We start from the raw sequence: 12,388 nt of genomic DNA, 5'->3' as shown, positions 1-12,388 counted from the left end.
ATCCCTCTTCCTCCTGTAAGATCTCTCTTCCCCATCCCCCTTCCTCCTGTGGGATATCTCGACCCCATCCTCTTCCTCGTGTGGAATCTCCTTTACCCATCCCCCTTCCTCCCAAGCGATCATTTTTCCCCATCCCCCTTCCTCCTATAGGATCTCTCTTCCCCATCCCTCTTCCTCCTGTTGGATCTCCCTTCCCCATCACCCTTGCTCCTGTGGGATCTCTGCTTCCCATTCCCCTTTCTCCCGTAGGATATCTCTTTTCTATCCTCCTTCCTCCCAAGCGATCAATTTTCCCCATCCCCCTTCCTCCTATAGGATCTCTCTTCCCCATCCCTGTTCCACCTGTTGGATCTCTCTTCCCCATCCCCCTTCCTCCTATAGGATCTCTCTTCCCCATCCCTCTTCCTCCTGTGGTATCTCTTTCCCATCCCCCTACCTCCTGTGGGATCTCTCTTCCCCATCCCCCTTCCTCCTGTGGTATCTCTTTTTCCAATCACCCTACCTCCTGTTGGATCTCTCTTCCTGATTCTGCTTCCTATTGTGGGATCTCTCTTCCCCATCCAATTCCTCCTGCCGGAAATTTCTTCCCCATCCCCTTCCTCCTGTGGGATCTCTCTTCCCCATCCCCCTTCCTCCAGAGAGATCACTGTTCCCCAACGTCCTTCCTTCTGTGGGATATCTCTTCCCCATCCGCCTTCCTCCTGTGGGTTCTCTCTTCCACATCCCCTTCCTCCTGTGGTATCTCTTTCCCATCCCCCTACCTCCTGTGGGATCTCTCTTCCCCATCCCCCTTCCTCCTGTGGTATCTCTTTTTCCAATCACCCTACCTCCTGTTGGATCTCTCTTCCTGATTCTGCTTCCTATTGTGGGATCTCTCTTCCCCATCCAATTCCTCCTGCCGGAAATTTCTTCCCCATCCCCTTCCTCCTGTGGGATCTCTCTTCCCCATCCCCCTTCCTCCAGAGAGATCACTGTTCCCCAACGTCCTTCCTTCTGTGGGATATCTCTTCCCCATCCGCCTTCCTCCTGTGGGTTCTCTCTTCCACATCCCCTTCCTCCTGTGGGATCTCCCTGCCCCATCCGACTTCCCCCTGTGGGGTCTCTCCGTCCCATTGCCCTTCCTCCCGTAGGATCTCTTTCCTAACCCCCGCCCTCCTGTAGGATGTTTCTTCCCCATTCTCCTTCCTCCTGTCGGATCTCTCTTCCCCATCCCCTTCCTCCTGTGGGATCTCCCTTCCCCATCCACCCCTTCTTGTGGGATCTCTCTACCCCATCGCCCTTCCTCATGTGGGATCTCTCTTCCCTATCCCCCTTTCCTCCGGAGGGATCTCTTTTTCCCCATCCATTTCCACCTGTGGGATCTCTCTTCCCCATCCCCCTTCCTCCTGTGGCATCTCTCTTCCCCATCATCCTTCATCCTGTGGGATCTCTCTTCCCCATCATCCTTCATCCTGTGGGATCTCTCTTCCCTATCCCCCTTTCCTGCTGTCGGATCTCTCTTCCCCATCTCCTTCTTCCTGTGGGATCTCTCTTCCCCATCCCCCTTCCTCCTGTGGCATCTCTCTTCCCCATCATCCTTCATCCTGTGGGATCTCACTTCCCCATCATCCTTCATCCTGTGGGATCTCTCTTCCCTATCCCCCTTTCCTCCGGAGGGATCTCTTTTTCCCCATCCATTTCCACCTGTGGGATCTCTCTTCCACATCCCCCTTCCTACTGTGGGATCTCTCTTCCCCATCACCTTTCCACCTGTGGGATATCTCTACTCCATCCCTCTTCCTCCTGTGGGATCTCACTTACCCATCCCCCTTCCTCCTGTGGGATCTCTCTTCCCCATCCTCCTTCCTCCTGTGGGATCTCTCGTCCCCATCCCCCATCCTCCTGTGGGATCTCTCTTCCCCATCCCCCTACCTCCTGTTGGATCTCTCTTCCTGATTCTGCTTCCTACTGTGGGATCACTCTTCCCCATCCACTTCCTCCTGCTGGAAATTTCTTCCCCATCCCCCTTTCTCCGGAGGGATCTCTCATTGCCTTCCCCTTCTCCCGTGGGATCTCTCCTGCTGATTCCGTTTCCGACTGTGGGATCTTTCTTCCCAATCTCTTTCACCCTGTGGGATCTCTTCCCCATCCTCCTTCCTCCTGTGGGATCTCTTCCCCATCCTCCTTCCTCCTGTGGGATCTCTCTTCCCCATCCCCATCCTCCTGTGGGATCTCTCTTCCCCATCTCCTTCCTCCTATGGGACCTCTTCCCCATTCCCCTTCCACCTGTGGGATCTCTCTTCCCCATCCACCTTCCTCCTGTGGGATCTCTCCTTCCCATTCCCTTTCCTCCCATAGGATCTCTCTTTCCTAACCCCTTCCACCTGTGGGAACTCTCTTCCCCATCCCCCTTCCTACTGTGGGATCTCTCTTCCCCATCACCTTTCCACCTGTGGGATCTCTCTACTCCATCCCTCTTCCTCCTGTGGGATCTCACTTACCCATCCCCCTTCCTCCTGTGGGATCTCTCTTCCCCATCCACCTTCCTCCTGTGGGATCTCTCGTCCCCATCCCCCATCCTCCTGTGGGATCTCTCTTCCCCATCCCCCTACCTCCTGTTGGATCTCTCTTCCTGATTCTGCTTCCTACTGTGGGATCACTCTTCCCCATCCACTTCCTCCTGCTGGAAATTTCTTCCCCATCCCCCTTTCTCCGGAGGGATCTCTCATTGCCTTCCCCTTCTCCCGTGGGATCTCTCCTGCTGATTCCGTTTCCGACTGTGGGATCTTTCTTCCCAATCTCTTTCACCCTGTGGGATCTCTTCCCCATCCTCCTTCCTCCTGTGGGATCTCTTCCCCATCCTCCTTCCTCCTGTGGGATCTCTCTTCCCCATCCCCATCCTCCTGTTGGATCTCTCTTCCCCATCTCCTTCCTCCTATGGGACCTCTTCCCCATTCCCCTTCCACCTGTGGGATCTCTCTTCCCCATCCACCTTCCTCCTGTGGGATCTCTCCTTCCCATTCCCTTTCCTCCCATAGGATCTCTCTTTCCTAACCCCTTCCACCTGTGGGAACTCTCTTCCCCATCCCCCCAACTCCTGCGGCATCTCCTTTCCTCATCCCTTCCTTCCTTTGGGATCACTTTTCCCCATCCCCTTCCTCCTGTGGGATCTCTTTTCCCCATCCATTTCCTCCTGTGGGATCTCTTCCCCATCCTCCTTCCTCCTGTGGGATTTCTTCCCCATCCTCCTTCCTCCTGTGGGATCTCTCTTCCCCATCCCTGTCCTCCTGTTGGATCTCTCTTCCCCATCTCCTTCCTCCTATGGGACCTCTTCCCCATCCCCTTCTTCCTGTGGGATCTCCCTTCCCCATCCCTGCCGGATCTCATTTCCTCATCCCCTCCCTCCTGTGTGATATCTCTTCCCCATCCCTTTCTTCCTGTGGGATATCTCCTCCCCATCCCCTTCCTCCTGTAGATCTCTCTTCCCCATCTCCCATCCTCCTGTGGGATCTCTCTTCCCCAGCCCCCTACCTCCAGTGGGATCTCTCTTTCCCAATCCCCTTCCTCCTGTGGTATCTCTCTTTCCCATCCCCCTACCTCCTGTTGGATCTCTCTTCCTGATTCTGCTTCCTATTGTGGGATCTCTGTTCCGCATCCAATATCTCCTGCCGGAAATTTCTTCCCAATCCTCCTTCCCTCTGTGGGATGTCTCTTCCACATCCCCCTTCCTCCTGTGGGATCTGTCTTCCCCATCTCCCATCCTCCTGTGGGATCTCTCTTCCCCAGCCCCCTTCCTCCTGTGGGATCTCTCTTCCCCATCTCCCATCCTCCTGTGGGATCTCTCTTCCCCAGCCCCCTTCCTCCTGTGGGATCTTTCTTCCCCATCTCCCTTCCTCCTGTGGGATCTCTCTTCCCCATCTCCCATCCTCCTGTGGGATCTCTCTTCCCCAGCCCCCATCCTCCTGTGGGATCTCTCTTCCTCATCTCCCATCCTCCTGTGGGATCTCTCTTCCCCAGTCCCCTACCTCCAGTGGGATCTCTCTTTCCCATTCTCCTTCCTCTTGTGGGATCTCTCTTCCCCATCTCCCATCCTGCTGTAGGATCTCTCTTCCCCATCTCCCATCCTCCTGTGGGATCTCTCTTCCCCATCTCCCATCCTCCTGTGGGATCTCTCTTCCCCATCTCCCATCCTCCTGTGGGATCTCTCTTCCCCAGCCCCCTTCCTCCTGTGGGATCTTTCTTCCCCATCTCCCTTCCTCCTGTGGGATCTCTCTTCCCCATCTCCCATCCTCCTGTGGGATCTCTCTTCCCCAGTCCCCTACCTCCAGTGGGATCTCTCTTTCCCATTCTCCTTCCTCTTGTGGGATCTCTCTTCCCCATCTCCCATCCTGCTGTAGGATCTCTCTTCCCCATCTCCCATCCTCCTGTGGGATCTCTCTTCCCCATCTCCCATCCTCCTGTGGGATCTCTCTTCCCCAGCCCCCTACCTTCCGTGGGATCTCTCTTTCCCATTCTCCTTCCTCTTGTGGGATCTCTCTTCCCCATCTCCCTTCCTTTTGTGGGAATTCTCTTCCGGATCCCCTTCCTCCTGTGGTATCTCTTTTCCCATCCCCCTACCACCTGTTGGATCTCTCTTCCTGATGCTGCTTCCTACTGTGGGATCACTCTTCCCCATCCACCTCCTCCTGCTGGAAATTTCCTCCCCATCCCCCGTCCTCCTGTGGGATCTCTATTCCACATCCCCCATCCTCCTGTGGGATCTCTCTTCCCCATCCCCCTTCCTCCTGTGGGACAATAGACAATAGGTGCAGAAGTAGACCATTCGGCCCTTCGAGCCTGCACCGCCATTTTGAGATCATGGCTGATCATCTACTATCAATACCCGGTTCCTGCCTTGTCCCGATATCCCTTGATTCCCCTATCCATAAGATAGCTATCTACCTTCTTCTTGAAAGCATCCAGAGAATTGGCCTCCACTTCCTTCCACGGCAGTGCATTCCAGACCCCCACAACTCTCTGGGAGAAGAAGTTTTTCCTTAACTCTGTCCTAAATGACCTACCCCTTATTCTCAAACCATGCCCTCTTCTACTGGACTCTCCCAGCATCTGGAACATATTTCCTGCCTCTATCTTGTCCAGTCCCTTAAACCTCTATGTTTCAATCAGATCCCTTCTCAATCTCCTTAATTCCAGTGTGTACAAGCCCAGTCTCTCTAACCTCTCTGCGTAAGACAGTCCAGACATCCCAGGAATTAACCTCGTAAATCTACGCTGCACTTCCTCTACAGCCAGGATGTCCTTCCTTAACCCTGGAGACCAAAACTGTACACAATACTCCAGCTGTGGTCTCACCAGGGCTCTGTACAAATACAAGAGGATTTCCTTGCTCTTGTACTCAATTCCCTTTGTAATAAAGGCCAACATTCCATTAGCCTTCTGCACTGCCTGCTGCACTTGCTCATTCACCTTCAGTGACTGATGAACAAGGACTCCGAGATCTCTTTGTATTTCTCTCTTACCCAACTCTACACCGTTCAGATAATAATCTGCCTTCCTGTGCTTACTCCCAATGTGGATAACCTCACACTTATTCACATTAAACCTCATCTGCCAAGTATCTGCCCACTCACCCAGCTTATCCAAGTCACCCTGAATTCTCCTAACATCCTCATCACCTGTCACACTGCCACCCAGCTTAGTATCGTCGGCAAAATTGTTATTCTCAATGCCTTTATCTAAAACATTGATGTAAATTGTAAACAGCTGTGCTCCCAATACCGAGCCCTGTGGCACCCCACTAGTCACTACCTGCCATTCCGAGAAACACCCATTCACCGCAACCCTTTGCTTTCTATCTGCCAACCAGTTTTCTATCCATGTTAATGTCTTCCCCCCGATGCCGTGAGCTTTGATTTTACCCACCAATCTCCTATGTGGGACCTTATCAAATGCCTTCTGAAAATCGAGGTACACTACATCCACTGGATCTCACCCGTCTAACTTCCTGGTTACATCCTCGAAAAACTCCAACAGATTAGTCAAGCATGATTTACCCTTGGTAAATCCATGCTGGCTCGGCCCAATCCTATCACTGCTATCTAGACATGCCACTATTTCATCCTTAATAATGGACTCTAGCATCTTCCCCACCACTGATGTCAGGATGACAGGTCGTTAGTTCTCTGTTTTCTCCCTCCCTCCTTTCTTAAAAAATGGGATAACATTAGCCATTCTCCAATCCTCAGGAACTGATCCTGAAACTAAGGAACATTGGAAAATGATTACCAATGCATCCGCAATTTTCAGGGCCACCTCCTTTAGTGCCCTAGGATGCAGACCATCTGGACCTGGGGATTTGTCAGCCTTCAGTCCCATCAGTCTACTCATCACCGTTTCCTTCCTAATGTCAATCTGTTTCATTTCCTCTGTTACCCTATGTCCTTGGCCCATCCATACATCTGGGAGATTGCTTGTGTCTTCCTTAGTGAAAACAGATCTAAAGTACTCATTAAATTCTTCTGCCATTTCTCTGTTTCACATAACAATTTCACCCAATTCATTCAAGGGCCCAACATTGTTCTTAACTATCTTCTTTCTCTTCACATACCTAAAAAAGCTCATGTTATCTTCCTTTATATTCCTGGCTAGCTTGCGTTCGTACCTCATTTTTTCTCCCCGTATTGCCTTTTTAGTTAAGTTCTGTTGTTCCTTAAAAACTTCCCAATCATCCGTCCTTCCACTCACCTTAGCTCTGTCATACTTCCTTTTTTTTAATGCTATGCAATCTCTGACTTCCTTTGTCAACCACTGTGGCCCCTTTCCCCCCTTTGAATCCTTCCTTCTCTGGGGATGAACTGATTTTGCACCTTGTGCATTATTCCCAAGAATACCTGCCATTGCTGTTCCACTGTCTTTTCTGCTAGGCTATCCGTCCAGTCAACTTTGAGCAGCTCCTCCCTCATGGCTCCATAGTTTCCCCTGTTCAACTGCAACACTGACACCTCCGAGCTGCCCTTATCCTTCTCAAACTGCAGATAAAAACATATCATGTTATGGACACTACCTCCTCATGGCTCCTTTGCTTCAAGATCACTTATCAAACCCTGTTCATTACACAAGACTAAATCCAGAATAGCCTTGTCCCGGGTTGGCTCTCGTACAAGCTGTTCCAAGAATGCATCCCGTAGGCACTCTACAAACTCCCTATCCTGGGGTCCAGCACCAAACTGTTTCTCCCAGTTCACCTGTATGTTGAAATTACCCATCCCCCTTCCTCCTGTGGGATCTCTTTTTCACCATCCATTTCCTCCTGTGGGATCTCACCTTCCCATCCCCTTCCTCCTGAGGGATCTCTCTTCCCCATCCCCCCTCCTTCTATGGGATCTCTCTTCCTCATCCCCTTCCTCCTGTGAGATATCTCTTCCCCATCCCCCTCCTTTTGTGGGATCTCTCTTCCCCATCTCCCTTCCTCCTGTGGGATCTCTCTTCCGGATCCCCTTCCTCCTGTGGTATCTCTTTCCCATCCCCCTACCTCCTGTGGGATCTCTCTTCCCCATCCCCCTTCCTCCTGTGGTATCTCTTTTTCCAATCACCCTACCTCCTGTTGGATCTCTCTTCCTGATTCTGCTTCCTATTGTGGGATCTCTCTTCCCCATCCAATTCCTCCTGCCGGAAATTTCTTCCCCATCCCCTTCCTCCTGTGGGATCTCTCTTCCCCATCCCCCTTCCTCCAGAGAGATCACTGTTCCCCAACGTCCTTCCTTCTGTGGGATATCTCTTCCCCATCCGCCTTCCTCCTGTGGGTTCTCTCTTCCACATCCCCTTCCTCCTGTGGTATCTCTTTCCCATCCCCCTACCTCCTGTGGGATCTCTCTTCCCCATCCCCCTTCCTCCTGTGGTATCTCTTTTTCCAATCACCCTACCTCCTGTTGGATCTCTCTTCCTGATTCTGCTTCCTATTGTGGGATCTCTCTTCCCCATCCAATTCCTCCTGCCGGAAATTTCTTCCCCATCCCCTTCCTCCTGTGGGATCTCTCTTCCCCATCCCCCTTCCTCCAGAGAGATCACTGTTCCCCAACGTCCTTCCTTCTGTGGGATATCTCTTCCCCATCCGCCTTCCTCCTGTGGGTTCTCTCTTCCACATCCCCTTCCTCCTGTGGGATCTCCCTGCCCCATCCGACTTCCCCCTGTGGGGTCTCTCCGTCCCATTGCCCTTCCTCCCGTAGGATCTCTTTCCTAACCCCCGCCCTCCTGTAGGATGTTTCTTCCCCATTCTCCTTCCTCCTGTCGGATCTCTCTTCCCCATCCCCTTCCTCCTGTGGGATCTCCCTTCCCCATCCACCCCTTCTTGTGGGATCTCTCTACCCCATCGCCCTTCCTCATGTGGGATCTCTCTTCCCTATCCCCCTTTCCTCCGGAGGGATCTCTTTTTCCCCATCCATTTCCACCTGTGGGATCTCTCTTCCCCATCCCCCTTCCTCCTGTGGCATCTCTCTTCCCCATCATCCTTCATCCTGTGGGATCTCTCTTCCCCATCATCCTTCATCCTGTGGGATCTCTCTTCCCTATCCCCCTTTCCTGCTGTCGGATCTCTCTTCCCCATCTCCTTCTTCCTGTGGGATCTCTCTTCCCCATCCCCCTTCCTCCTGTGGCATCTCTCTTCCCCATCATCCTTCATCCTGTGGGATCTCACTTCCCCATCATCCTTCATCCTGTGGGATCTCTCTTCCCTATCCCCCTTTCCTCCGGAGGGATCTCTTTTTCCCCATCCATTTCCACCTGTGGGATCTCTCTTCCACATCCCCCTTCCTACTGTGGGATCTCTCTTCCCCATCACCTTTCCACCTGTGGGATCTCTCTACTCCATCCCTCTTCCTCCTGTGGGATCTCACTTACCCATCCCCCTTCCTCCTGTGGGATCTCTCTTCCCCATCCTCCTTCCTCCTGTGGGATCTCTCGTCCCCATCCCCCATCCTCCTGTGGGATCTCTCTTCCCCATCCCCCTACCTCCTGTGGGATCTCTCTTCCCCATCCCCCTTCCTCCTGTGGTATCTCTTTTTCCAATCACCCTACCTCCTGTTGGATCTCTCTTCCTGATTCTGCTTCCTATTGTGGGATCTCTCTTCCCCATCCAATTCCTCCTGCCGGAAATTTCTTCCCCATCCCCTTCCTCCTGTGGGATCTCTCTTCCCCATCCCCCTTCCTCCAGAGAGATCACTGTTCCCCAACGTCCTTCCTTCTGTGGGATATCTCTTCCCCATCCGCCTTCCTCCTGTGGGTTCTCTCTTCCACATCCCCTTCCTCCTGTGGGATCTCCCTGCCCCATCCGACTTCCCCCTGTGGGGTCTCTCCGTCCCATTGCCCTTCCTCCCGTAGGATCTCTTTCCTAACCCCCGCCCTCCTGTAGGATGTTTCTTCCCCATTCTCCTTCCTCCTGTCGGATCTCTCTTCCCCATCCCCTTCCTCCTGTGGGATCTCCCTTCCCCATCCACCCCTTCTTGTGGGATCTCTCTACCCCATCGCCCTTCCTCATGTGGGATCTCTCTTCCCTATCCCCCTTTCCTCCGGAGGGATCTCTTTTTCCCCATCCATTTCCACCTGTGGGATCTCTCTTCCCCATCCCCCTTCCTCCTGTGGCATCTCTCTTCCCCATCATCCTTCATCCTGTGGGATCTCTCTTCCCCATCATCCTTCATCCTGTGGGATCTCTCTTCCCTATCCCCCTTTCCTGCTGTCGGATCTCTCTTCCCCATCTCCTTCTTCCTGTGGGATCTCTCTTCCCCATCCCCCTTCCTCCTGTGGCATCTCTCTTCCCCATCATCCTTCATCCTGTGGGATCTCACTTCCCCATCATCCTTCATCCTGTGGGATCTCTCTTCCCTATCCCCCTTTCCTCCGGAGGGATCTCTTTTTCCCCATCCATTTCCACCTGTGGGATCTCTCTTCCACATCCCCCTTCCTACTGTGGGATCTCTCTTCCCCATCACCTTTCCACCTGTGGGATCTCTCTACTCCATCCCTCTTCCTCCTGTGGGATCTCACTTACCCATCCCCCTTCCTCCTGTGGGATCTCTCTTCCCCATCCTCCTTCCTCCTGTGGGATCTCTCGTCCCCATCCCCCATCCTCCTGTGGGATCTCTCTTCCCCATCCCCCTACCTCCTGTTGGATCTCTCTTCCTGATTCTGCTTCCTACTGTGGGATCACTCTTCCCCATCCACTTCCTCCTGCTGGAAATTTCTTCCCCATCCCCCTTTCTCCGGAGGGATCTCTCATTGCCTTCCCCTTCTCCCGTGGGATCTCTCCTGCTGATTCCGTTTCCGACTGTGGGATCTTTCTTCCCAATCTCTTTCACCCTGTGGGATCTCTTCCCCATCCTCCTTCCTCCTGTGGGATCTCTTCCCCATCCTCCTTCCTCCTGTGGGATCTCTCTTCCCCATCCCCATCCTCCTGTTGGATCTCTCTTCCCCATCTCCTTCCTCCTATGGGACCTCTTCCCCATTCCCCTTCCACCTGTGGGATCTCTCTTCCCCATCCACCTTCCTCCTGTGGGATCTCTCCTTCCCATTCCCTTTCCTCCCATAGGATCTCTCTTTCCTAACCCCTTCCACCTGTGGGAACTCTCTTCCCCATCCCCCCAACTCCTGCGGCATCTCCTTTCCTCATCCCTTCCTTCCTTTGGGATCACTTTTCCCCATCCCCCTTCCTCCTGTGGGATCTCTTTTCCCCATCCATTTCCTCCTGTGGGATCTCTTCCCCATCCTCCTTCCTCCTGTGGGATTTCTTCCCCATCCTCCTTCCTCCTGTGGGATCTCTCTTCCCCATCCCTGTCCTCCTGTTGGATCTCTCTTCCCCATCTCCTTCCTCCTATGGGACCTCTTCCCCATCCCCTTCTTCCTGTGGGATCTCCCTTCCCCATCCCTGCCGGATCTCATTTCCTCATCCCCTCCCTCCTGTGTGATATCTCTTCCCCATCCCTTTCTTCCTGTGGGATATCTCCTCCCCATCCCCTTCCTCCTGTAGATCTCTTTTCCCAATCTCCTTTCTCCTGTGGGATCTCTTTTCCTGATTCAGCTTCCTACTGCGGGATCTCTCTTCCCCATCCACTTCCTCCTCTAGGATCTCTCTTCCCCTTTCCTCTTCCTCCTGTGGGATATCTCTTTCCCATCCTCTCCCTCCTGTGGGATCTCTCATCCTCATCCCCCTTTCTCCTGTGGGATCTCTCTTCCCCGTCCCCCGGTGGGATCTCTCCTTCCCCATCCCCCCATAACTGTGGTATCTCTTTTCCCCATCCCCCTTCCTCCTGTGGGATCTCTCTTCCCCATCCCCGTCCTCCTGTGGGATCTATCTTCCCCATCCCACTTCCTCCTGTGGGAACTCTTTCCACATCCCCCTTCCTTCTGTGGGATCTCACTTCCCCATCCCCTTCCTCCTGTGAGATCTCTCTTCCCCAACCCCTTCCTCCTGTGGGATCTCTCTTCCCCATCCCACTTCCTCCTGTGCGAACTCTATCCCCATCCCCCTTCCTCCTGTGGGATCTCTCTTCCCCATCCCCTTCCTCCTGTGGGAACTCTTTCCCCCATCCCTTTCCTCTTGTGTCTTTCCATCCGTTCCCTCAGGTGGGGTCTCTTTCTCCATTTCCCATCGACATTTCCCGATTCACAAAGCTTCCTCACTGTGGGGCTATATCACCTTCATCCCTGCCCCTTCTGACACTCTGTGGTCAGTAACACTTTTCTAGCCAACGGAGAACGAGACAGAATATGTGGAGTTCACAGGGTCACAGCAACAGACTAAATGACTGACATTGGGTGAATACCCTGGAGCTGGGCAGTGAGGGACATTGACAGTGATGGGAACTCCGATCAGTGATTTACGGAAGGGTTTAATGTTTCCTGAAATATCCGCTTGAGAGAATTAACCTCAGTCCCACGGTTTGTATCACTTTGTTCATCAATTTGTCTATTTGTGTTTAGACTCGGGAAGAATGTCCTGGGAGATTCAGGAGTGAAACTGGTCTCTGCGGCTCTGAGGAACCCGGAGTGTAAAATACAGAAACTGTGGTAAGTACCGGACTGTGGCAGATTGTGTTTACAGTCACTGGGTGTCTGACACTGAACATTAATGTGATCAGTAATAGTGTTACTGATAAACACTGGGGATTTGTACCGTCTCCTGTCTCTCTGTGTCCTTCACCCTCACTCTCTCTCATCTCCAGGCTGGACCGGGTCGGTCTCAGAGATTCTGGGGCCGAGGATCTCGTCTCTTTTCTCAGTACAAACCCATTACTGACGGAGCTGAACCTGGGATTAAACTCTCTGACAGACGGATCTGTCCCCGCTCTCCGCCGCCTCATACTGACCCTCCCGAGTCTGGAGCGGATCCGGTGAGTGTTTGTGTTAATGTTCAATG

At 53.0% G+C, this 12,388-nt stretch overlaps 1 protein-coding gene across 2 annotated transcripts in view; it reads left to right on the top strand.

Annotated features, from left to right (window-relative positions):
- LOC140722536 (NACHT, LRR and PYD domains-containing protein 3-like) overlaps positions 1-12,388 on the top strand; it is a 58,504-nt gene that overhangs the window by 45,795 nt on the left and 321 nt on the right. For both annotated transcript variants that reach the window (XM_073037248.1, XM_073037249.1), the window contains 2 exons: positions 11,953-12,039; positions 12,195-12,362. In XM_073037248.1, the coding sequence (XP_072893349.1) occupies positions 11,953-12,039; positions 12,195-12,362 (255 nt within the window). The remainder of the gene's footprint in view (positions 1-11,952; positions 12,040-12,194; positions 12,363-12,388) is intronic.

The sequence above is a fragment of the Hemitrygon akajei genome, unplaced genomic scaffold (genome assembly GCF_048418815.1).
Source record: "Hemitrygon akajei unplaced genomic scaffold, sHemAka1.3 Scf000079, whole genome shotgun sequence".
NCBI lineage: Eukaryota > Metazoa > Chordata > Chondrichthyes > Myliobatiformes > Dasyatidae > Hemitrygon > Hemitrygon akajei.
This window is presented reverse-complemented; position numbering and strand designations above follow the sequence as displayed.